The 27,971-nt window shown below is 35.2% G+C and overlaps 1 protein-coding gene across 4 annotated transcripts in view; it reads left to right on the top strand.

Annotated features, from left to right (window-relative positions):
• Positions 1-27,971, top strand: part of ARID1B (AT-rich interaction domain 1B) — a 405,100-nt gene that overhangs the window by 234,378 nt on the left and 142,751 nt on the right. For 3 of the 4 annotated variants that reach the window (XM_063096175.1, XM_063096176.1, XM_063096178.1), the window contains exon 5: positions 6,628-6,669. The exons of the other annotated variant lie outside the window; for it this stretch is intronic. In XM_063096175.1, coding sequence (XP_062952245.1) covers positions 6,628-6,669 — 42 coding nt within the window. The remainder of the gene's footprint in view (positions 1-6,627; positions 6,670-27,971) is intronic. 4 annotated transcript variants of the gene reach the window in all.

The raw sequence follows: 27,971 nt of genomic DNA on the forward strand, positions 1-27,971 counted from the left end.
CTCACGATTCTGCAGTTTGACAGTATGGCCTGGGTTTCTGCTGGGCTCCTTTCCCCTTCTTCAGTCAGCTACTGATCAGAAAAGTGGCTCTGCCTTTCAGGGAGGACTGGTTCTTGGCTAAGGCACTGTGGTAACAAGGCCATGTGTCTCTCGTCCTCCAACAAGCTCGTCTGGGCTTGTTCACATGGTGGCTGGTTGAGTTTCAAGAGAATGATTAGAAGTTTACATTGCCTCTTGAGTCTGAACGTGGAAGTGGCCCTATATGGTTTCCAGTCAAGATTGAAGGTAGAGAAAGAGATTCTTCCTTTTGACAGAAAGGGCTATCGAGTCACACTGCATAGTGGTGGCCATCTTTGCACACTCTTAACCACACTAAGGGTCTGTCTGTCTCTGAGCCACACTCTGAGTTCGTGACTGGTGTCCTCTCACTCAGGTAGAGACCCTAACTAGAGACCATAACTGCAGCCACAATGCTGGCTGCCTTTGCTTTAAATTTAACAGCTTAGGATATGAAGACACAACTAACATCCTGTATGAAGATAATGTGAGCATATCACATGTGGTGAAAAGCATAATTAGTAATAACATACACACTTTCTTGAAATTGTGTTACACAGTATTAAGTATAACAAATGCTTTTTGGTTACATAGATGTATTTTATCATTGTTATCAATATTGGGTCCCTACATAGAGACAAATTTTTAGTTAATTTTAGATATATTCAGAGAACAGTTGTTCTCCTCAGCATCATTTAATACTACGAGGCATCACTGTGTGTGGTTTCTGTTGCCAGCTAACCAAACACTGAGCAGTTTAGCGAGCTGTGTCCTTGAGCTGTCATGTGTTCTGTACATGTTAATAAGGACAGTGAAGAGAATAACTAAAAGAGGAATGCTCGCAAAGTTTTCTATGTTTTTTTTAAGAGTTCTACTTTTTTGATGGATTATAAACCCCAAAAAGTTAGTAAAATAATAACAATGGCAGTATTAAGAAAAAGACAAAACAACATCCTTGCTTGCTAAAATTGAAACTTTACCATGCAGAATAAGCTGTTGGTGTGCATGAGTATGTTTGTGTGTGTGTTGAGAGAGATGCTTGTTCTGCAGTTTACATTGTCGTAAATCTAGGGACATGGTTTTGCATAGCAGTTTTATTTATTAGTGTCTGCTTTTCCTTAATGTAGGTAAAAGTATGATTAATGGAATAGGTTCTAGTTGGTATATTTTTCTTTTTGGCCCAACTAAGGCAGACACAGCAAACATTGTAAGTAGAAAAATATTTTTATCTATTAGACACAAATATAGGCAAAAATTATTTTTTCCAAGAGCATGTAAATTATGGAAAAATATTATAGTGACTGAAAATTCAATCAGGTTTTTGTTGATTGTTACCAATTTCCTTGCCTCACTCTCGTCCCCTTTGGGTTGACTAGCTCACTTGGGTAATTTTGCCGTTTTCTTCCCTGCCTGGAATCGGAGGCAAAATTTATATCTTTTTAATGTTTAATTATGGTGAAGATATGGTATCTTTAATCACTGGAGAAAATAATGGATTATTCTTCATCACAGTTATTCAGATGGAAAATTAAAACTGAGTCACCTCCTCCCCTTGTTATTTCAGAATAAATTACAGATGGATCAAATATCTTAAGTGTAAAAAAAAAAAAAAAGAAGAAATGTTTTTTAAATCTTGGAGTGGGGAAGACATTTTCCAGCATTGCACAAATTCTAGAAGGCATGAAGGAAACACGTGGATAGATTTGAATATTTAAAGTGTAAAATTTTTGTATCTATTTATTTATTTATGGCAGCTGGCCAGTATAGGGATTGAACCCTGAACCTTGGTTTATCAATACCATTATCTAAGCAACTGAGCTTACCCACTAATTCTGCTTTTAAAATTTAACACAGTATAAGCACTTTTCTATGTTATAAAATATTTTTTGAAAATTGGGTTTTTCGTGATTATGTATTACTCTATCATATGACTATACCATACTTAACACTTTATTTTTGTACATTTTGTTCTAATTTGTTGTAAACTTAAATAATGTCACACACATGCTTAATATATAAATGGTAGATCAGAAATTATTTCCTTCAGATGAATTTCTCTAGCAGATAGATTGCTGTGTAAATGGGCATGAATGTGTTTGAGGATATTGATGTGTGATAGAAAATTGGTTTCTGGGTGGCTGTTCTTATTTATATACCCATCACAAGTGTTGGGGAGTCTGGTGTATACACAGGCATTGACTACTGTATTTTTAATTTTTGTCAACTTTGAAGACATTTACTTACATTCCTATGATTGTAATTACATTGGACATTTTTTAATGTGCTCATTGACTTATTTTGTTAATTAATTAGTTTTAATTGAACAAAAAGCACATATAGTTGGTGAAAAAATTGTAAGACAAAATACAAGGGAAAACAAGTTTCCCTCCCTGGAGGCAATCACTGATGTGTGTCTTGCGTGTCCCCCCGCCCCAGAAATGTTCAAAGTACAGTATATCAAGCATGTGACGCACCCCTACTTTTTTTAAATATAGATGTTAGCTTGCTACGCACATGGTTCTGATTCTTTTTATAGAATATCATAGCAGTCTTTCCTTATCTACACGCATAGATTTACCTCACTCTTTGTAACAGCACCATACTATTCTATGTTTGGCTGTATAGTAATTTATTAACACTCCCTTGTTGATGGACATTTGGGTTGTTTTCAAGTTTTCTTGATTACAAACAACTCCAGCATAAACATCCTTGTAAGTCTTTATTTTTATACTTGAATTTTAGTGGAATTGTTGGGTTAATGCTTACTTAATTACATTTATATACATTTTGGTGGATACTGCAAATTGTACTTTATTCCAATATAAGAGTACCTTTTCATCAGCTGTACAAGACTGTGATTTGAGTAATCACCCAAACCTTGTCAATATCGTAATTATCAAATTTTTAATCTTTAGTAATCTATTGTAAGAAAAATAAAATAATGTGATTTTTAAAATTTGTATCCCTTTAATTATGAGTAAAGTTTTTATATGTGATTATGAATGGGTGTTGTCACTTCGATTCCTTTTTGTGTCAGTGTGACCCTGATTTTAGAATTAAAAAAATAAAATTAAAATACAGCATATTTTAGCATTGTTTTATTTTAATGAAAATGCTGCTGGGATTAGTATTCTGTGTACTTTTAATTTGTGCTTTATAGGTAAAAGTGAAAAGGACTTTGAAAGTGAAAGAGAAAGGAAAGACTATCTAGTTTTACTACCAAATTTATGAATTCATTTTTTTTTTCCAGTTTTTTTACTGGAATGATTGGAAATGAAGGTGATTTGTGTTATTGTGGTGGAGGTGGAGCGTATGGTAATTGGGAGAGAAGCAAATTGAAGATTTTTGTGCTTGAGTAGAGTGAGAACTATAAATGGCGCAGCTGTTGCTGAACTTTGCAGATTGAACTGTCACAGTGTTCTTAGAAGTTCTCTACGAATGGAATCCTTTTGGGCCCTTGTGTTATAAAGTGTTGATTGTAGCATTGTTTGCAGTATGGTGTGATTTCATGGAAAGAGCTTTGTCTTTGGAGTTACGAAGACTCTGCTTTGTTGTCTTAAACCACCAGCCCTTTACACCCCTTACTTCAGGAACCTTTGAAAAGTTCTCTCCCCCATTGAAGTCAAGTATGTTTCTCATCAGAGTATTCAAATTTATCTTTGCATTTGTTACAGCATGTGTGAAGGAGAACATTGGCTATTACGTTCTAATTTTATATGTGATTAACACCTGTGGACTTTTTTCTTGATGATTTTGTATACTGCTAGTTTTAAGTCTTCCCAAACTGAAGTTTAAAGAGAAAAATGACAACATTGAATAATCTCATCTTGTTACTTCTGAATTTGAATTTATTTTTTGACTGTATAGTGGATGTTTAAAACGTATAAATACCTAGTGAAACTTATCACTTTGACTCTCTAAGGACATTAAACACAAAACTCTGCATGTTATTATTATCTGAAAAGTATTTGTTAATGCTTTAGTAGTGGAGGCAAAGAGTCAGTATTTTGAAATCAACATTGTTATCTCCTCAGTACATTATCAAGTCTTTCCACTGAGAATGTTATTAATTTTTTCCAGTTGTTCATTCTTGTTTTAACTTAAGATTGTGATTACTTTATAGCCAAATTAAATTTGATATTAAATTTCACATTTGTATAAATTAAATTTAATATTAACACAAACCTATTTATAGTTTTTGTATAGGAATTACATATGTTTTGGCTTGTGAAATATAAAATAGTTATTGACTTATTTTTTTAAAAATTCAAATTTATTACAATTGGAACAAAAAAGCTTAGTTGATTTCTGTTGATAAGTTTAATAACTACACCTGAAAATTATGTGTGAAGGTTGAAATACTCACTTACTCCCACTAGAGGGGGATTCCTTCCAACTTAGAAAGTAAAAATGCTTAGACTCAACAAGGAAACCTTTGTATGGCATTGATACCCTCAATATCAAATTGAGAATGATCTCATGTTTTTTAAATCAGCTGTTTTTCTGTAGGTACTGAAATTCAAATCTTATAGAAATAGCAAATATAAAGGATACCATACTAGGGTCCATATGTATTTAAATCATAGTGCTTTTGAACAAAATATAAATATTTTCATCAAGTTGCTATAATTAAATTGGGTTAAAAGTATAATACTTAGGAATTTTAAAACATTTCTCTGAGCCCTGATGGAGATAAAATCTGGGGTGAAGGAAGAGACCCACCTCCCTCCTCCCATCCCCAAGGTTTGTTAGTGTCTCTGTCTACTGAGACAGCCACATGGAGAGTTCTAAATTCCACATGAACGCTTTGCTTTGCTGTCACCTCAAGTTGTCAAATATATGAAAGCCATATCTTTAAATAGATTTGTTTGCTATTGAATTTTCTTGCTACTTTGACTATTTATAATATGTTAAAATATGCAGAACTCACTAGAGAGATGGTTTTTGCAAATTTAAACTTTAATATATTTTTAAAATAATTGTATGTGTGTTAAAATATCACATCTGAGGCAAATGTATTGAGTGACTGAGATATGCAGATATGATCTATGTGTATAGTTTACAAGCAGAGGGTCATGTAATGTTCACAGTAGTGAAGATTCAGCAAATTTGTTGTTGTGCTTTCCCTGTAACTAAAGTCTTCAATGTTGATCGGAGGTTTTAATGTAAAAAAATATTTAAGGTTAGTAACCTAGTGTTGTGAACTGCAGGACTTGGGAAATTCAAACATATGTAAAACGCAGATAGCTTTTTTTCCCCTTTCCTAGACTAAAAGTCTATAATAAGGCCTTGTTTGTAAATCTAACAGCTTTGGTAATTGAAGTATAAACATAAATGTTGTCAGTGAATCTTATAATGATTTTCTACTATAGTTCATCCAGCATTTCAGTCGTTAGCCTAAAATCATATTTGGTATCAGCAACATATGGTTTTCATCAAAACGAGGCTGTTCATCTTCTCAATCCCTAATCATGCCTTTCTTTCCCTTCCTGCAGCAGCCTCTTTTGATACCAGGTGGTGGGTGAGCCTCACTTGGAATAAAGCAGTTGGAGAATACAATTTATTTTCTTGTTCCTTTTTTGACTCCTTTACTTTCATACTGGATGACAATCCTATTGGAAGGATTTCTGAATTTACATCCCCCAAAGAAAGAATCCAGTTTTGCGTTATAGCAAGATGCCATTAGATAGGCGTTTGTGCTTTCCTCTTAAACACCTAGCACAGACACCTATTTTAAAAAGTGTAAAACTAACAGTGAAGCCTGTTACAGTCTGATAGGATTGCCCCACCCCCAGTGTCTTCCTCAGACTCTTTAAAAATACCCAGATTTGTTCTGTTGCCTTCTTTCCTTGCTCTTTTCCATCATACACTGGTATTTTGTTGTAGTTAAACTTAAAAGCTTTATACGTCAGACAATAATTATGTTTAAAAACAGTAATTATCAATACACATCTTGTTCCACGCACCTTTTTAAATTCATGTTAATGAGCTCTGTCTTCTAATGTGTGAGACTGACAGGCAATTTTGAAGTTTTGTCATCATTTCACAGCTTGTTGCTTAGACTCTGCCTGCCTTTTCCAGAGTACTGCTTTCAGGAACCCTTGCTCTGCAGCATTCCAGAGATTCAGTACTGCCCACTCTGATCTGAGTAGGATAAGAAACTACTAGTAGCACACAAGCATGATGAGATTGTTTTACGAAGGGAAACTTTCCCCTCACTGTCAGTAAAAGATCCAAAAGTATATGCAACATCTTGTGAGTTAAGTAAAAAGGCTGCTTCTACTAACTTCCTAGATCATTTTGAGGAACTTGTACAACCATGTTCACATGCTAGCAGATAGGTGCATTTGATAGGCCACGTTATAAAACCGAAACTTGGGACAGTGACTGGGATTTCCACCAAGTTCTTGAAGATACTCACAGATCTCTCTTTCTTGACAACTGACATAAATTGAATGCCAGTTTTCTCAGAACTCTTAGTTCCAGGCCACGCCTGTGCTCTGGCTTCTGTAGCTAGACTCAAAGAGGTATTTGACAGTGCCTAAGTTATTTTTTTCCTTATGATTTCAGGTTGAAGTCTTGGCCTCGGAGGATGCAGCCTTTGGACTCAAGGTGTGTAGTCTGATGTAGTTTACCATGTAGGTCTCATCAGTACTCCTAGGTGGATTTGAAGGTTCAACAGACAGAGCTTGTTATTTTTAAACCAAATGCTGAGGTTTAAAAATCTTCACAAGTTTAAGATTTCCCTTTTACTGTGATTAGGAATAGACTGTGATATTATTTTCTTTACCGTCTTTCTTTGTTGTGCAGGATATGAGAAACAGTATAAGAAAACTAAGACTTTCATGTAGTAGTAATTGACTTTTAAATTTAATTAGCTGTGGAGTAAGGTTTACTAAAATTTCCCCCTAGTTTGGGGGTACTGAAATATAAAAGCTGATGTTATCAGAGTGCTGTATTTAGTTCACAGCTCCAGCTTTATTCATTGATTTATTCACCATCCCTGCTTCATACTGAACCCCTATGGTTTAATCAACCAAATTAAAACCCAGCTCCTTTTCCGAGGGAGCTCACAGTCAGTTGGCAGATATAGGCCTGTGAACAGATAAATTATCCTACAGTGTGATTGTATCCGTACTAGAAATATGCCAAAGACTGTGGAAGTGTAGTAGAGATGAGAGTGGGAAAGCTTTCTAGGAGTTGATCCCTGGGCTGAGGTTTGAAGGGCTTGGCTTATATTGAGGCAAGAAAGAAAGGCAAGGGAAATGAGAGCTATTTTCAAGTAGGAGAACAACCACGAAAAATATCAGAGGAAACTAAAAGTAGTTAAATTCTGCCTGTGTAACAAGGTGTGAGGTTGGAGAGATTACAGATAATTTTATCCTGCAGAAAATGTGAAGCTATTAAAAGATTTTAAGTCAGGTAGTGGTCAGATTCAGATAGATGATGACTTTGGCCACTTTTTGGAGGATGGATTTGCCAGAGACCCGTCAAGGGCAATTGAATAGACCAGGTGAAAGTTAATGCATGGCTGAGCTGGCATGGTGGAAGGAATGTCAGAGGGAAGAGGACAGAAATCCTTGGGAAGTCAATCTGCAGGGCCTGGTAACTGCTGGGGTGTGCAGGGTGAAGGCAGGGAGAGCAGCTCAGGAACAGAGAACACAAGAGCAGGAATTATAATCTTCCAGACCTGTATTCTTTATCATATGACTTGCCTTTTGTACTTATTTGTGAATAATTGTTAAGCCATACAGGTAAATTAGAAGGAGGTACTTATTAGGAAAGTCTGATTTCATTTTCATATAAAGTTGCAGAAGTATAGAGTGTGGAGTACGTGCTATCAATTTGCAAGTCAGAAGTAGAGAAGAACTGGGAGGTTGGTGGAAACTTTACAGCACAAGATATGGGTTATTACTCTTACCTGACTCCTATGTGCATTACAGCTTTGACTTAACACTAAAAAGTGTTTATTTAGGGCCGACCCCGTGGCTCACTTGGAAGCGCCGAGGCCACAGGTTCGCATCCTATATAGGGGTGGCTGGTGCGCTCTCTGGCTGAGTGTGGTGCAGGAGACACCAAGCCAAGGGTTACGATCCCCTTACCAGTCACAAAAAAAAAAAAAAAAAATTGTTTGTTTATATTTTTCTAGGGTTTTTTTTCCCCGATTTTCCATTCTGTATACTTGACATTTTGAAAGCACAGTCTCATAGTTGTGCAGTAACAATAGGTGAGATGACATTGCAATACAACCAAAATAAAAACTATTTTGAGGTCATAAACAGTGAGATTTTATGTCATAAAAACATAAAAGAAAAAGTAATATTTTATAAATATTTGCTATAACTGAAGTTTGTAACCTTAAATTTTTTTATATTTCTGTATCTGCCAAAAATTACTGAAAATATATTAATTCTAAATAGGGCTAATGTAGTATTATTTACAGTATTTACGTTTGGTTGTCTCCTGAATTTTTTATTTTTTATTTAATGCCCAACATGCATGTGGAATGTTCATTACATATTTAGTAGACCTGTAGCGTCATTTCTTGTGAACTTATCTTCATAATCCTTCGTCCTTACTGAGTATGCGGCAATATGGAAGATTAGCATAGACAGCAGCTCTCATAGTCTGCCTCACTGTGTAAGGCTTGGCATTTGCTTTATGGCTAACCCAGCAGATTGCTTTTGTAGCCTTAAATTCAATTTGTAGAAACAGCAGTTTGAAACTTTCTTCCAACAATTCAGTGATTTTCAAAATTTTAGATCCTTTTCACGTTTGCAGATCTATACCAAAATATTTAAACGTTTAATTAAAAATGAGAAATTTGAAATTTTTTACTGCTTTGTTATCTGGAATTGGCAAATATATTTTGAATTCCAAAAATTATCTTATTGCCTAAAAGGTCTTAGGTATTGAGCATTGGTTAGGTTTTTGAATACATTCACAATTGACGTTTTTTCCTGTTTTTATAATCACTGGGGAAAGTAACTGGTAACACATTAATGGCATCATCTTGGTGAATGAGTAGAATACTTCCAAGTCTATTGGAGTATACGTCTGTCCCATGTATGTCTCTGATCCTTTTAGTGAGGATCTGTAATGAACCTTTGATCTCTCTTTACTTTCTTTAAGTTAATAGCTATTTAATTCTTTGCCACTGTATGCTTCATCTTCTCCTAAACCAAGCTAAAAGCTACAAGATTAATATTGACTTAAGATTGAAGTGTGAATTCATTAGTCTTACTGGAAAATGCCTTAAACACTGAGACTCAGAGATACAAACAACCCTATTTTTGTATATGAATGTGGTAAAAGCACAACCCAAGAAAACAGTTTTATAGTTATGCAAAACTGTTATGGCTATTAGGGCTAGTTCGAGATTAATTTCTTTCTTTCTTTTTTTTTTTTTTTTTTGTCTTTTTTTGTGACTGGCCGCACCGCGCTCAGCCAGTGAGGCCATCCCTATATAGGATCCGAACCCGTGGCGGGAGCGCTGCTGTGCTCCCAGCGCCGCACTCTCCCGAGTGCACCATGGGGTCGGCCCGAATTTAATTTGTTTTAAGCTAATCTAATGAGAAATATCTGTGCTCTTCTACTTCTTAAATCTTAATTTCACACAAATACTGTTTTATTCTTTTATTCTTAGTTAAAAGTAACTTAGACTCTGAAAAGCTAATAACTATTTCACAGTATATTAAGCACTGCAACTATTTTATAGTGGTTCTGAATTGAGTGGTTTCTTCTGAATTTAAGTAACTTTAGTTTTCTTGAGTTTGTTTCTATACAGGTCTGTATATAAAGATGCGTAATTAATTTTTAATTGTCTATACTTAAAAAAATAAGAATTGTAGTGAATAGAAGCGGTTCTTCAAGATAAGAAATGGTTAAATATATGTCTGTATTAGGAAAGGAAAGTTACAGAAGCTATTGACCACTCTTCTTGACTTCACTTTTGATCAAGACTCAAACACATTAAAAAGTTTATAATTCTATAGAAAAATAAATAGAGTTTCAGGCACAACCAACATGGGTTGGTTCTTTTTACAAGATAACTTCCTTATATATCATTAATGAACTAAGTAAAGCTGCTAGTGATAATGAGATGGTAAATCAGCTAAGCAAATATATGAGGCTACTTGAAAAAGTTCATGAAAAAATGAGATGAAAAGATAATATGAATCTTTCCATGAATTTTTTGATGTACTCATTAAAAAAAAACAACAAAAACCAGTATACTGTTAAACACAAAAAAGGGTAAGAAATTCAGTTTTGTTGCTTATGAATTCTGCAGAGAATTTTTTTGGGGGGGTCACGGCTGTCTGGTATGGGGATCTGATCTACAGAGAAATTTATAGTAGGGAAGTAAAAAGAAAGAGTAATTACAATATCCAAGGGTCATTAAAGAAAAAGGATATGTAAATATAACTCTTTCATAAATTTCTTTAAAAATCTTACCAATCTCTATGAAGATTACTTTAAAATTTTATGACCTGTCCTTTGCCTTCTAATTTTTTGTAGGTAGCTAAATCAAGAATTATAAAGAAGCAAGTTTTTATTTAATCCACTCCCATATGAGGTGTGGGCACTGTTGTTATCCCCAGTATTAGGTGAGGGATTAAAAACTCGGAGTTTAATAGTTTGCTCAGGTTTACACAGATAATCGATAACAGAACTGGGATTTGAACCAGTAGGGTCAACCCCAGAGCCTGTTCTCTTTTTCTGAATGTCCTGAGAATTGATGAAGTGTGCACTGTCACCTACCTCTCTTTCTGCACTTCCCATCTTCCTTGCTGCCCTCAACTCTGTCCCTACTCTACTCTCTTGCTGAGGACCCTAATGACTTCTCTGTTTCTAAATCTTGCAGAACAATTCAATCTTTGCATTTTTCTTTACCTCTTTGTAGTAGCAGTTTCATTGACCTCTTCTTCCTTGGAACTTTCTCTACCTTTGGTCTCCCCAATAGCAGCTTGTAGATTCTTCTATCAGTCTGGCCTTGGTTTTTCAGATTCGTCTTTTCTCCACAACTGTGCAATGTTGCATTTCATCAAGGCTCCCTCCTAGAGTCTTCTCTCGGTTATATGTGGCAGTAACACCCCAAGTTATATTCCTCCTGCTTCTTAAATATGAATGTTCATAAAGCCAAGACGAAGATTAAGACATTTATCTCTTGTTCAGTACAATGCATTTCCTGGGGTACATTCTTAGTGCCTACTTATTTGGCAATAATATGATTTGGTTATCAAAAAGTGGGTGGACAGAAATAGGTACTACCATTTCATTTGTTTTCTATACCTGTCTTATTCTAAATGGGCATCAGAATTCCACAAATCCAAAAATATTTTGGTAGGCTATTTTGGCTAGCATGTTCTTTGGAAGAAGAAAACTCTGAATTGTATGCCCTCTTTTATAGTTTTTGATATAAACTATTACAGAAAATACATGTGGACAGGTCAGTTTAAAATTAATCATAATCAAGGGTAAGCATATTGTGGTGTTCTAAAAAAGAACAGGACAAAGAGAAATACAGTTGTAGATCATCATAGAATCCCACAAAGCGACAAGAGCCCTCCACTCCTGAGTACCCTTCTAGCTGCTGCTCTTCCTAGGCATCACCAGCCCTAAACTGTCTCCTTCACCCCAGCCATTTTAACCAAGCCTAGGAGATGCATATTAAACTCTAACTCAGCTGGTGTCTCCAGAACCATACTGCAGGACCTGCTCTTCATTGTGCCTCTTCCTTCCTACCTTTTCTACATTTTCCCTCTATCGATCTTTTCCAGAACTACCCTTACTTAGAGTCCTGCAAGAGATCTTCAAGAAGAAAACTTGACATGGTCGATTTTCCTCCATGTTATATAGATGAGGAAGTTCAGGACCAAAGGGTTACTCGTTCCTAAGATCATGTAGCTCATTACCTGAAAAGTTGGGACTAGAATTAAGGATTTTAGTAGTCTTATTATTTTTTCTCTTAATATTTGAAGACATGAATACAATTTCTATTTGTTCTTTTACATTCATACATTGTTTTTGTTTCTCTCTACTTACCTTTTATCCTCTTTTGGCAATAATTTTTAGTATTTGTTTGAGGTGCCTAAAAAATAATATAGAAAAGTTTAAGCTAAAATATCTAAAAATAAGATTTTAAAGTAAATCCTAAATTTGTTTACTCTTATGTATTACTTTTTATTCATATCTTGGTTGATTACATATCTTAGAGAAAAAAAAATCAGAGTTCACACTGGCTTTCTCACCTCCAACTAATATAGTCCCCTAAATATACTGTGCCCTTCACTGCCGTCTTAGTATTGATGGTGATTTAAGAGTTCTACTGATGGTGTAACAATTGAGATTGCAAAGAGCAAAAAACCTGTCATGTTTACATATTACTGCTGTATTTTTTTCTATTCTGTGATTTTTCTCACTGATTCTCCCAATATCTGGACTAATTGGTTAGCTTGTCATTTTATACTGACGCTCTGTAGAGCCCAGCTGAAGGAAGATATACTCATTGTCAGTGCTTGTTGAAACAGCTGATGGGGTGTAGTTGAGACTGGAAACTAGTTGGTTGCAGTTTATCTTGTTTAACTTAAATAAGTTTGTTAATCAAGTTCTGCAGTTATATTCATTGATTTTATTTTATTTCATTCCACTGCTTTCCATTAAAACGAATATCTGTGGGATATACATGTTATGTGTCAGGAACTGGGAAAGTAGTGCTAAGAATAATAAACCCTTACTTCCATGGACCTTACATTCAGATATAACTTTTGTGATGATCTTGAGCCAGATAGAAAGCCAAGAAGAGATACAAATTTTGGATATAATTGTATGCTCTTCTGTGGTATAATTGCCTTAATTGAAATATTTGTTGTATAATACAAAATGGAATAAGATTCCAATTTGACTTATAAAAATTATAAATAACAATGGGATTAGTCATCTGGTAAATATAATTTCAGATAAAATTAAAATGAAATCAATTTTGTCCTTTTTAAATAAGGCATTGGGCTGGCTGGTTAGCTCAATTGGTTAGAGTGTAGCCTTGGAACACCAATGTCACAGGCTCGGATCCCCATACTGGCCAGCTGCCAAAAAAAAAAAAAAAAAAAAAAAAGTGGTATTTTTAATTGTGGAAAATTGTGTAGTCTGGGGATCTTAATTGGCAGTAACTTAAGTCATATTTGGATTTATTCTTGTCTTTTGACATTTGACCATTATGAAAACCTTCCATGTTTTACCTCCTTCATGTACAAATTAAATGTTATGGTGTAGTCTGTAAGTATTCGTCATGATGGCTGACGAGGAAATATAACAAAACAAAGGCACCTCATCTGTGTGTGTGCCTCCCAGCCCAATAACCGGAAGAATGACCATTGAGAAAACTGGGGAGTCACTTGCTGTCATTCTTTTCTTACCAGTCTGCTTATAGGGCTCCAGCTTGAACTATGTTTTAAAGTCCTTTTCTTTTTAGTCATTTCTGAATCTTCAGTGTCATCTTGGCGATTTTCCCACCTTTAATCAGTTCTCAACTGGACAGCACAGTTCTGGATGACCAAAATGTACAGTGCTATTTAGTATGGTAATTACCAACCATGTGTGGCTGTTTAAATTTACAGTATTTAAGGCTAAATTTAAAAAATATTTATTAAAATAATAAAATTAAATTAAAATCATTTCTTCAGTTGCACTTGCCACATTTCATTAGCTGCATGTTGCTAGTGGCTACCACATTGGCACAGTGAATATATGGAACATTTTCATCTTTGCAATAAGTTCTATAGCCAGAGCTGAACTAGAAAATAAAGATACCAAATGTTTATATGACACAAGACATTTTAGCATAGCACATTTCACGATTAGAACAGCCACTTTTTCAATTGATTGAAAAAACTGGGGACCAAAAAATACGAGTAGAGAACAGAAGGAATTTTACTGTTCTAATAAAGTCCTATAAAGCAGAGGGGAAAGTAAAGAAATATAAACTATAATAAAGTTGACATGTGCCATTACATTTTGAGAGTAGAGAAATTTTAAGCAGGGTCATGAAATTAGGCATCCTTTTAGTGGTGACACTTATAATGGGTCATTTATTCACTGATTTGCCTGGGGTTATACCTCAGGGCTATCAATATAGTATTTCAGATTTAGACTGTTTAGTTTAGCATAGTAAGATTTACCTATTAAAATAGTTCTTCCTTTTATTAATGTAACCACATAAAAGCATATATTAATCTTCTGTTTACAAACAGTTTATACGTATGGTGTTATAACACAGCACTCTAACCAACTGAGCTAACTGGCCAGCCTGTTTTTTTTTTTTTTTTTTTTTTTTTCTCTTGTAGAGCTACATTAACTCTGGCTCTTCTCAAGTCTTTCCATCTTCTTACCAGGGTGTATTTACTTGGCTAAATCTCTTAAATGGGTATGAATATAACTTAGGTGAAAGTATATTTAAGGTAACAATGTCACTGAAATGAAACCAACAAACATTTTCTTCTGGAGTTCATAATATTATGTACTCATATTACTTTTCATAATATAGAGAATATATTTTTGCATTTAAAATTTTTATTTAATTAATATCTGTTAGAAATTCTTAGAAAAATTGAGAACCAAGTTTGTTATTGTTTCAGTCATTGACTCTAAACTTAAATTATAGAATACATATCGGTAAAACAAAAAAATGCTGTTTTTCCCATAAAAGAAAGACTCAAGGAGGAAGAAAAATTCACAGCAATTCTCAAAGATCTCAGTTTTTCCTAGATTTGGGAATCGGGAATCCGTGATGCTGAGTTGTTCTCTTCTTTTGTTAGAGAATTTCTCAGCCCCTGCTCCTGCCATCTGCTGGTGGTTTGAACACTTACATGTTTGATGTTAAAACAAATTTGCTGTGTTCTTATTTAGAATAGATTTTTGGAAAATGTTTTATTTATACTCACCTGTAATATTTTGGTGCAGTTTTCCTTGTTATGTTTAATTATATTTTTAAAGGATATTTAAGCTTTTCAACTCTGTCTTTAGAGGAATGTATGAATTTAAAACTTAAAAAAGAAGACTATGAAGGCCAAAGCGTATGCAATTGAGAGACAAAGAGGCAGACTTACTAATGAAAGGTACTGAGTGGAATGATGAGGAGTTATTTGAGAGTTGTTGGGGTCTTACCTAATTTCTGGAGGAATTTTTTCCTGCTATTTCGACATAAGACTTAATTAAGACTGCTTGACTGGGAATCGAGCAGAACTATATTCTACTTTAAGTCCCAGTGTAAGGTTAGAAAATTCATTTATACATATCAGTAAAGTTGTTTTCAGCCCTACAATTCTACAGGTCTTTCACTCTAACAGACTTCCCATAGTCATTAGGTCAAACCTTCAACTCTGTCCTCATTTGTTATTATTCTGATTTCTTCCTGCTGGTGTTTACTAGTCTAAGGTATTCTCATTGTCATGGGAAAATAGAAATGGTTTTTTGTCCACAAACAAATCCTTCCATTAAATAAACCCAGACAAAAATTTGTAAAAAGAGACAAAATATAGGAATTTTATTTTCTGCCACCTTTAGTCTCCTTTTCTAATTTCCTTTAGAGCTGAGCTGCCTTGACTAAGTCTAGAGCCTTGGTCATTTATTTTTCCATCATTTTCTCAAAGAGGAAAAGTAACCCAAAATGTTAATCCCAAATTTTTTTCCATAATAAAGAAGGGTGAGGGAGGTAAAGTGCCTTATTTTAGACCATGTCTAGTTGCAAAGTAAGAACCTGAGTTTCTGCCTCCCAGACCAGTGCACTTTACGCAAAATTACAGCAATGCTTGTTATTAGTCCTCCAAGTTTAGGAACTATATATTAAATTGAATCTTACAGAATTGTCATTCTTACCGCTGAAAAATGGTCTGATGTAGGCAATTTAATATGATCAAGTCAATATATTAGGACTCTCATATCATTTTAAATCTACATTTAATAGGAAAACAATACTTTTTTTAAAGAGTTTTTTATTCCGATTGGAATGGGTGTGTGTATGCTCTTGGAAGTATAAGGTGATCACAAGATGTCTGTGGAATTTCATTGGCATAAAAGTACCCAGTAGGCCCAGAAAGGAATGTATGATGTTTCTAGAATATGCTTGGATGTTATATGAAAAATCAGAAATATTTTCTCATGACCAAGTGGGTTCCAAGTGTAATAGGAGGTCCATTTCATCTAAACCAAATATCTGCCCTGTGATGGTAGATAGTAGACTTTTTCCATAGATTTGTTGACTACATGGCAGCTGTCGTCAGATCTAGGGAGTACCTTGTGCAGAAATGTGTGTCTTGCCCTAATGGTGGAGAATATACAGAGTGAGGAGACTATAATGTAGCACAATTCATACATGCTTTTGTCAGATTCTGTTCATTTTTGTAAAAAGATGTTAAGAATTAAATATGGACTCATGAGCTGTGGATCTCACAGGTGGTCTTTTTTAAGGGGACAAGGAGTTATGCTGGAAGCAAGCTTGCTTATTTGTATAATTTGGAGTTTGATTGACTCCGTTTTTCTCTAGGGACATTATTTTGGCACTATTTTTTGAGGACTTAATTTTCTAGTAATAATAAAAATGCATGTATTCTCCTATTTCCACCCTCAAACACCTGTTCATTTGGGATGTGCACATATAATTAATTAGTGGCATGTTTCTGGGCTTGCCTGTAAAATTCCTTAGCATAGAGTTGCTGTGATCTTATTAATAATCATCAAGCTGCTTAGATTTTGTTAAAGAAGCAAAGAAAATATCCCAGAGAAGCTGGGGGCTGATTTTGATTGTGTGTGTTTTAGGTTCTCTCCAGTGCCAAATTTTAAAGCCAATTCTGTTTCTTCAGATGGTGAAAGCCCTCCTTCTTCCGTCCTCCCGCCTTAAATTTGGCTTCTTCCCAAGCCATGTCAATTTTCGCAAGTCAGTTGAGAATGTCAGAGTGCTGGTGTTGAGAGAGCCAATATGTTGAAGGATTCTTAAAGTGAAGTCGAATATTTATGTGAATTAAAAAATATATTAGGGGATGATTATTAAAAATGAGATTTGGGGGAAAAAATACCTTTTGAATTAATACTTGCACACTAGATATATCACTGATAAATACTTGTAAAAATACTTATTCCCAAATAAGCAATAAAATTACCATTTGACAACTGAAGTAATGTATCCTGTGGGTACATTTGCAGAGATTTGCCAACAAAAATGCATGATGCAGAGCTCTTGAAGTGATAATGCAAATAAAACGTTTCGTATTTTCACTTACAAATAACAAGTTTGGAAGCAAGAAAAAGTCTGGGAGACTATTTTGTTTGAATTCTGCTTTTGTTCTGGTCTTTTTACACTTGGCTTTTTCATACTGTATTGTTGCCTAGTGTGTTCATGTATATTGAAGTTCTGAATTGTCCGACAGAATTGTGGTTGAAAAGATCACAAATGCTAAATAACAAAAGTAAAGAATATCGTATCTTGTTTACTTTGTTGTCACAATAGCCTGTTCTCATACTTTCCTGAATTCTGTTGCTATCTTGACTGCTATTGGATCACTCAGCAGAGGGTTTTGCCATGCATAATTTATTCATTCGTGCACAGCACATTCATCCATGCAGTTTGCAGTGGTTCTGTGTTCCCATGTGCCAGGTCAGCAAAACTTGCTGCCTTGGTTTGCTGCCCACTTCGCTCAGCAAGGCCACTCCACCTGTTCTGACGCTGGACTCTGGCTGAGGGGATGTGGAGCTTTCTCTCTCTGGCCAGAGCACACTTCAGGTGTGGCCTTGCTTTGGTTGCTGGGCAGTTTTTCTGCTTGCCGTAGGTGTGGCCTTAGATGGATGTATGAAAAGGAGTGAGGAAGGGGAGAGAAGTAGAACAGTAGGGCAAGGGCTGTATGTGACAGAGATAGAGTAAGTTGAATCCTTTAGAAAATTTAAAAAAAAATTTTTTCTAGCTGCACATGGCAGTTTAGGCGCTTTATTAGCTGCTGCCTAAGAAGCCACATACATTTTTATAAGAAATGTTTCTTAACCTCCCTCCACTCTTCTGCAAATTAAATTTTCATTTCAGAATGACTTTTTTGTATCACATCGAGGGGGAAGGGAGATGAAGAATGGAGTAGCAGGTGAATACATATTGGGTAAAATGATAATTTCATATAAGCTTACATTGGATATTACGTATCAAATATCATGGTAAAATCAATACAGTTATAAGATGTATTCTAAAAATAATTTCAAATAAATTTCCTGAACATTTCTCAGACTTTTTTTAAAAAAGTATTTTGTCTTAAGTTTGTAACTATCTTCTTCCAAGTTTCTCACATTACATTCCTATTTTTGTGTCATTTAATTTTTAATCCCTTTATAAAAGGATAAGCTTCTTCATTCGTCTTCATGTGTTAACCTGTATTTAATAGCGTCATGATTTTAAAAAATTTATTGAATGCTACTGCAGTGTAAGAATAACAACAGATATTTGAGTTTAAACTATTACCTGTAATAAATGAGTAATTTGGGAAGAAGTGAGAAATTCTGATTTTTAAGAATTTTGAATTTTTAATTCTGATTTTTACTAAGTAGGTACTTGAAGGGCTTTTATTTTGATAGAAAATAAGTAACCTCTATTTAAAAAAATTTAATCTTTAGTTTTACCTTAATGTGAGCTGTAAAATAGAACTTCTAATGACATATACTCATGAAATGACTTTGTTTTCTGATTGACAGTGGAAATTTTTATGGTGTGTTATTTAATAGTAGGTGCAAACTTCACAAGCACAGGTATTACTAGACACATGTATGTGTGTGTCATATAGTAAATCTTTCCCATTCCTACGTGTATGCATTCTTTTCTTTTACAAAGCAAGTGTGGGGAAGTTGACCTCCCTAAAGGATGTTCTAAAAGGAGGGAAATGGACATCTGCCAGGCTTGTTGGCTAGAGTCATGGACAAGAGCAAGGCCTGTCTGAACTGCCACTCAGTTTTTATTCTGCGCGTTTGCTGGGCTGGTGATTAGAGTGGCTTTCGCCCAATTATGCTGTGATTATTCTGCTGCACTGTAATTGACTGGGGAGATATGCTAATACCTGTCATTTGGGATGATAAAAGATGAGCGGGGGACGCAATGCATTATTTAGCTGGCTGTGTGATAGATGAGGGATGCGCAGAGTGCTTTAATTGCTGAGAAGAGAGGTTAAGCTGAACGAACGGATGAATTAGAAATGAGTTTTTTTATGGCTTGTGGAAAAGTGAAATAAAGGAAAATGTGCCTTAAACTAAAGCAGCAGATAGAAATGAGCACAACAAAACTAGATCTTCCAGGCAGCTCTCTTTATCCATTTAAATACTAACAGAAAATGCAGTTTAGAGTTTAGTATGTAATAACTGGAATGAGAATATACAATAGATTCTCATATTAAGTAAAAAAAAATTGTTAAAAGAATTATTTTTATTTTAGGTGACTATTTGTGATTCGTAACCTCTTAAATTTACACTGTATTTTAGGTTATACTGAGATGTAATATACAACAATTCTGAATTTCATACTTTGTATCTTTTGAATGTTAGCTTAGAGGTATCTAGAAGTACCTAGATTTCTTGTGCCTGTGTATCTTTCATTAAATGCAGGCAGAGGGAGGCAAAAAAAATTAGTATTTATAATATTAGAAGAATGTAATAATATAATTAGCGAGAGAGTGTACAAATAATTCTTGAGTAACCAGATCTGAGGCATTCAGTGATATAGTCCTCATGTGCCACACACTCAGGTATTGTTATTTTTATGGAAAAAAATTATGGAAGGAGTGGTATTTTTCTTTTCATATTGTTTTCTTTTGTCACACCCATATATAATGTTATTTCCATATTTCACAAAATATGTAAAAATATTCTGTTGTGATCTGCATGGTGGTTGTTTATATGATTAGATGGATGTTAGTATTTTGCTGTATTTTAGTTGTATTTTTAAATTACCCATTAACTTATAATATAAATATTATAATATATAATATAATATAACTTTATAGCTTTTTTTATAATTTAAAATTTTAAATTATAATTCTGCAGTTTGCAGAAATGGACTATTAAAAACTGAAGGTTGAGGCCTGACACACATTGTCGGCTTACAGGACCATCATACTTTACCAATTAATGAGGTAGGAAAATGTTGTCCCCAACTGTGCTGTTTTGTCTTGTAGAAGAACTAGTGGGAATACAGGGTGGGTAGCAGAGGTTGTATTTTTTGTAATATGAAGAAGATAACCCTCATATATTGTTGAATTCTCTCTAGACACTCAAGCTTCTCAGAGCCTACGTGCCTTGTTTCATATAGCAGAACTGATCAGGGAATAGCTTTCCACCAGGCTAGTGGATGATGATAATGGATCTGTCTAGAATTGAGCGTGCCTGTTGGACTAGATGTTAACTATAGAAGATGCTGCGCTCTGCTACTCGAATAAGTTTTGTTGGAGCTGATCGCTTTCCCCCAACATAACTGGCACCTTTTTGCACATTCCTTCCAAAACAAAGTAAAGTTTTCTAAAGGATATTTTTAATCAGCGTCCTCCTTGGAATTCCAAAGCTGACTCTTGTAGCTGTGTAACTCAAACAGGTATAAACTGAAGGGCTGCTTATACAGAACGTCTTGGAAGGCAAAGTAAAAGTTATAAACGAAAAGATGCAGTTTGCTTCAAAGAATTTAAGATTAAATGGACAAAGACAAGACAAACGTGGCAACCTATATCAAACAACAGCACCTAAGAGCAGTTTTTACGAGCTTTAGTTACACCAATTTAAAAGATCATGTTTTAGAATGTAAGCTAGCTATAGTGAGAGATAGCAGTAGCACTTTGGAGACGTTTTGTCTTGACTGGTTTTTGTTGTCGGTAGTGTGAAAAGAGCATCATACAAACCTATTTACTATAGTACGTCTTTTTTTTTTTTTAATACAAGCAGTTTATTATTTTTCCTTTTTACTTGGTAATTATTCACTCCTGCAGCTTTGTGCCTGAATCTTGACTATAATTATTACCACTTGAATGTGGAAATGATTCCTTCTTTAAGGTCTTTAGTTTGAAAAGGTTTTGCTTCGTTTTATATGGCCAGGAAAAATAATAAAAACTATATCTGTGGCTTTTTGTTGTTTACTGGATGTAATATGTCTCCCTGTAAGTTTGATTTATGATAGCATGAAATTGTTCTTTTACACATTTGGATGGTCAGGAACTGTGTGATGTCACCATTCTTTTCCTTAGATTAAGTTCTTGCCCTTGAAAATGCTGTGTCTTAAAACGTGAGCTTTATAACATGAGGCAGCATAAAACTAACTGGCTTAAGTTTGCTTAGCATCTTTTAATATCCTTACCACCCAATTAAAGTTTTATTTTTTTCTTAGTGCTGGTGAGTTATAGTTTCTTTTAATAATGTGTTTATATTATTTTATAGTAAAAATATAAATCTGATGATAGAATTTAGAGCTACAGGGGACATGAAAAATCATGTAGTCCATTACCCTCATGTTATAAAAGCAAGAACTGAGGCTCATGAGAGGACAGCAAACCAACTAGACAGACCCCACGTCTCCTTGCTTCTCATCTGGGGCATTTGCTTCTATGCCTTTTGCAGTGGTACTTGTCTAATAAGCAAGGCATGTGGAAAATAGTTGTATGCGTTGAACTGTGAAAGAGAAAAGAACCACAGCCTAAGCCTACTTACCAGATGTCACAAGTACATGTGATGGGTGGTCAGGTTGGTTAACGGCAGAAATCGTTTAAAAATGATGCATACATTATACATTTTGTCTTAACACAAACATGTAAATGTGCATGTGCATTTATAGGTACCACCCTCCTGTCCGTCTTGCACAGTTGTCTCAGCCAAAACTAACTCTGCAGTAGTTTTTAGCAGTTCACTCATCTTCAGTAGAGCAGATCTTTTTGCCAATACCCCTCTTTTCACATTTATACATCACTTGGTTCTATATTTTATTCAGTTTTATAACTGGAGAAATATGTTGGGGAGCATATTCCTCAACTAGCATGGGCAGAGAAGCAGGAGGGCTTTCTAGAGAGGAGCCTCCCCACGACTGAAACCAGTGAGTGCATCAGGTGGGCCTCAGAGGGTTTCTGCTGTGTGGACAGGGAGCCCATGGATAGTGCTTTCCCTTTGCTGTCTTCTTCACAACTAGTTCATTACTTGTTACTAAGAAATAACAAGTAGTTACCTTTCCTTCTACATCATGCCGGGTCTTCAATAATGTGCCACTATCAAAAAGATACAGGTCATTCATCAGTTAAGTAGAGATTAGTCATTAGTTTACCCATCTTATTTTATGGTTTTTATTTTTCTTCTTGCCTGTAAGGTACTATTTTTTTGTTTGCATCTTTGTCATTTAAATTCACCTATGGAACTTGCACAAAGTACCCTTTACAATAGCTGCTCAAAAATTTTTCCTTTAAAATAAAATATAAATGTAAATAATTACCTTAAATTTCAAGCCTTCAGTGCTCAGTGTAATAACTCCTTGCAATCTTTTGTCTTTCTTAAATTTGATTTTAATACTCTTGATAAAGATAGAAAGCTAACTTTATATATATGTATATGTATATAAAAGGAAACTTAATTCTTACACCTGCCCTCTAGTTAGATTTGAAAGGAAAGTTGCAAATGTATTAATTTTCTACTGCTGAGTAACAAATTACCACAAATTCAACAGCATAAAATCATACCCATTGATTATCTCACAGTTTCTGTAGGTCAGGAGTCCAGTAACTGGATGCTCTGCTCAGGGTCTCACATGATAAAGGATTGTCGGGGCTGCAGTCTCATCTGAGATTTAGGGTCTTCTTCCAAGCATATCGGTTGGGAGAATTTATTTCTTGTGGCTGTAGCTATGAGGTTCCCACTTTCTTGCTGGATGTCAACCAGGGACCATTCTCATTTCCTAGAGATGACCTGCATTCCCTGCTACATGGCCCTCTCCACAACACTGCAGCTGGCAGGAGGAGATTTGCTTCAAATCTCTCCCACCTCTTTTAAGGGATCACCTGATTAGGTCAGGCCCAGCAAGAATAATCTTTTAATAATTCAAAGTCAACTGATTAGGACCTTCATTACATCTATAAAATCCCCTCTGCCCTATTAAGTAGCATAATTGCAGGAATGTTATCTGTCGTATTCACAGTCTTATGCACACTTAAGGGAGGGGATTATGTATGGCCAGTACCCCAGGGGCTGGGAATCTGGGGGACCATCTAAGAATTCTGCTTCCCACAGCTACTGATTCACATTTGCTGACAGATTTTAAGGATACAATAGTTTTCTCTGCATGTACTCAAAATGTTCTTAACTTGGATTTTTTTAAAAATGCCATTTGGGAAAAATGAAAATGGAATTAGTACAACATATTGACTGACAACATTGAAAATAAATGATAAGCATCTTTAACAGAGCTGTCCTTCATAACAAGAGTATGATTTCTTGTATTCTTAGCTTCTGAGACTTTGCCATAGGGCAAGAGAAGTAATTTCTTATTATAAACTGGTACAATTGATATACCTTTGGGGTGGGTGGAGAATCCTCTACATTTCTGTTTCCAGTGCTTCTGTTTTGATGATCTTGGTGTCTTCTTACAGTAGTTATGTTTGATTATGATCTCATGAATCTTCATAGGCATGCCAATAACAGAAAATGAAGTGTCTGGTAAGTCTGGTTAGTTTTAGAGACTTGAAATGCTAAGAAAAACAACTTGTCTTACCAATATCTTTAAAAATCCTCATTTTGATGTTTGATTTTGACTAATCACTTTTGGAGCATATAAGGAGAAATGACTTATGAAATTCAGATTTGTTTTAATTTTTAAATGATTATATTTTTTTTCTGCAAATTCTGTGAATCAGTCCCAGATATAGCACAGCATGTAAAAAAAATCCACAATATCTTTTTTGTCTTTTTAAAAATCAGTCTCAGTTCTTTTTAAAATTATGTACCCAGATATTTTGAATTTATTTTTGCTAACACCTTATTCCTTTCAGAATTACTTTTGAGAAAAATAATACTTTTTAAGTAGGACTTCTGGGTACTTGATTTCAGTCCTTTTGGTGGAAGAATTTCATTGAGCCGAAAATTTAGAGAAATAGACATGAAGGAAGTCTAGTGATTTTTTAGTTACCCTGATTTTGAAAATGTGTCAGAAAAAATTTTAAAGTAATAAATATCAATTCTAGAACCAATAAAAGCTTAGAAGGATTAATTTCAGATAAGGTCCATGATACCAACAACATTCTCCAAAACCACTAGAATGAAGTGGTTTTCTAATATTCCAGAGGCATTCCTAATGTTGGCATGAAAACTACTAATTAATTTTATTTCTTTTGTAGAACTTTTTGAGTTTAATGGAGTAATTTTGTGGATTCATACCTTTTGGGGACTTTGTGTGGCTGCAGGATGAACTATGTCGTGTTTAAGAAGAGCACTGGTGAAGTGCCAACAAAGAATGATTACACTTTGTAATGATGAATATACTAATTATCCTGATTTGAGCATCACATATTGTACAGTTATTGATATTCAACTCTGTACCCCACAAATATGTACAATTAATTATGTTTCAATAAAATTTTTTTTTAAAGAGGAAGAGCAGTGGCATAAAGTGCAAGACAGACACCTCGCTTAAAGGCAGACTGAAGACGCTGTCTGTCGTTCTCCCTAATCCCATCTCTGCTTTCCCGTGACCCCTCACCTCACCTCTAGTAGAGCTGACAAGTTAACATATGTTCAGATGCCCACCTGAACGACATCAGGCTTTTCTCTAAAGTATCATCAGCAACCGTTTCTTCAACTACTTCATCCTGATTCCTGTGCTGTGGTGTTTATTTCCTGCAACTTTGAAGGTCACCCTCCTTGATAGCATGGTGGTCAGTAGAAGCAAGCCTTGTGATCAGAAGAGACACCCTGTGCTGGGTGCTAAGGACCTCAGATTCCAGCTCTCATCATTTGCAGTGCATTTGAAAAAGTGGGGCTGGGTAGCACATGACAAGTGCTAAGTAGTTACTGTGGCACATAAGAAGGAAAGTACAGTGTAGTCTACTGCAAGGAGACATTGAGGGGATTTGACTTAGCTCCATCAAAGAGGAAGCAGCCTCACAGACAGGCAGTAATGAGCAGGCACATGTGGCTAGGGCTGATGGTTTCTGTAGGAAAGACTTGGAGGACCTGGAACACCTTGCTTACATGTTTCAACCAAAGGCGATTTAGATTGGCAGTGAGTTTTTTAAAAAAATAAAACAACATATTCATTTGTTAACAGTGTGTGGCATCTGTTGGCATAAGACAGGACTTTGGAAAGGATATATTAGTTCTTTATCTTTAGGTTTTTAGAATCAACAGAGAAAATGTGGAAGCTTTAACGTTATCACTTATAGTAGATCATTATATAGTAGATTTATGTGATGTCAGGAATAAAAGAAGCTGGTGGAATTACATCATTAGCTCAAAAATGGTTTAGATAAAGAATGAGCCAGACTAAGACATTGCTTTTTAAAGAGTTTAAAAGTTTCACATTTGGGCCGAGCCCATGGCGCACTCAGGAGAGTGCAGCTCTGGGAGCGCGGCGACGCTCCCGCCGCGGGTTCGGATCCTATATAGGAATGTCCGGTGCGCTCACTGGCTGAGTGCCGGTCACGAAAAAGACAAAAAAAAAAGTTTCACATTTGTGTTTTGCTTTCTTGCCTTTCATTACATAGTGAATTTGTAAATACTCAATAGTATACTGTAGAATATGAGGTTTGTTAAAGACAGTCTGATTAATTTAAGGGAAATTAGTCCATTGATATGAAAGAAATGTTTATTTTTGTATCTCACAAAAGGTTTTCTGAGATTAGAGTGTTAACAGGTTCTAAGACTAGGTTATGCAACATTTATTAATTGCTTTCAGAGGACCAGGCCCTGTGGAAAGTTCTGGAGTTACAATGATCAGCAAGATATAAGTGACCCCAGTTCTGCCTGGGTTGAATCTGGTGGCCTCTAAGCTCCCTACCTGTCCTGGGAAAGATTTTGAGAGACAGTGTGCAACATTTTTTTTTTTTTTTTTTTTTTGAGTATTAGTGATTCGGCTTTTGTCTGCGTGTTTCAGAATTCACAAAATGCTTTCTAGGAGTTTAAATGAGATATAATGGACTTGGTTTTAGGGAGAATAAGGAGGGGAGAAATTCATTTCAGTGCTTGTTGCTTAATCAATGTCTACGCTGCCACTTCACATCAGCTTCTGTCCTTTCCAAGTGAATTAGTTCTTGTGGGCAGCCCGTCAAGAGGAAGTGTATTGTTCCTGGCAGGGCACTTGAATTTCTAATTACCAGATTTCTGACTTAATTGCAATTACCTGGACACCCAGGCAGGGTGAACTTTTCGAAAAGAATGTAATTAGTGAAACAGGAACTTTGCTGCCAACTCCCTGTCTAGATACTAACACTAAACAGAGCACTGATAAGTCCATATCTGTAAAGTTGATAAAAACAATTGTTAAAGTAAATTATGTATAGTACATTTCAGCTTTTAATTCAGAAGCAAATGTGATGCTAAAGCAGAGAATGTTCAATTTTTGCTTTGTAGTAAGGTATACTAGGCACCTGTGTATCTTTTGAGTAATTATTTAGAATAAAAATAATTATTTACCAAATGCTCTCCATTTCGATAGGAACACAAGCATTACATACTTTTAATATCTTCGAGGCAAAATCCAAAATACTTATTTTTCCCCTTTTTGCATTTTTCATCACATTCAAGAGCCCCATCATATTGTCTTAGCACAGATTCACAATTTTGAGATGGTAATAAATATCTGCTTATGGTTTATTTTACATGTTTTTGATTCAGTCCTTAACCCCCTGCTATTTTCCTCTTCTCAGCTTCTCTGAGCTCTGTCCTTCTTTTCCATCTCAACAAATTCCTTGTCCACACCAAGGTTAATTTTGTCCACCTATGGTTAGTTAACTCACAAATGATCTTTTACAGCTTCTTCCCCATGGAGCTGCTGGTTTTTTCATTTTCAGCCTTTTAAAAAAATGTTACAGTGGAGTTTTCCACCCCTTCCCCCAACCCCCACCAAGCTGCAGAAGCCTCTGGGGTCTGCTGGAATCTTGCATTGTCTATCTCTCCTCCTGTGGACTCTTTACGCAGGCTATCCCCTCAACTGAGACAGTCTTGTTTATTTTTTACTAAAGTTTAATTCTGCCTAATCTTTTGATAGTAATGAGAGTATTTCCCATTTATGTATCTTTTTGCATACATTTTTATCATTTTAGTTTTTACAGAAGTGAATTAAGACCATGGACTCTAGAGTCTAGCTACATTTGGATTTACATTTATTAGCTGTTGGAATAATGGTAATATATAATAGTAAAATCTTAAATAGGAGTAATAATAGTAAATATCTCGACAGGCTGTAAAGATGGAGTGCATTGCTTACGCACTGCAATTTTCGCTGCTGCTGTATCATTGTTATTTGAGTCTCACATCAACCCCACAAGGTAGTTGTGGCAGGTAATCTCCCCATTTCATAGATAATAGAATTGCAGAGAGGTGAAGTCGCCTGCACAGCATCACACAGCTGATGGGGGTCTGGGCATTGGGCTTAAGTGCAGGTTGAATGTTCTTTATCCAAAATGTTTGGGACCAAAAGTGTTTTGGATTTCAGGTTTTTCGAGATTTTGGAATATTTGCCGAATACATACTGGTTGAACATCCCTAATCCAAAAATCCGAAATGCTTTAGTGAGCATTTCCTTTGAGTGTCCTGTCAACACTCAAAATGTTTTAGATTTTGGAGCATTGTGGATTTCCAATTTTTTGGATTAGGGATGCTCCAACTGTATTTTAACTCCTACTTATTATGGCTTTTACCATTTTAGGGTTGCAGATTTAGTA

Source organism: Cynocephalus volans, chromosome 5, assembly GCF_027409185.1.
Source record: "Cynocephalus volans isolate mCynVol1 chromosome 5, mCynVol1.pri, whole genome shotgun sequence".
NCBI lineage: Eukaryota > Metazoa > Chordata > Mammalia > Dermoptera > Cynocephalidae > Cynocephalus > Cynocephalus volans.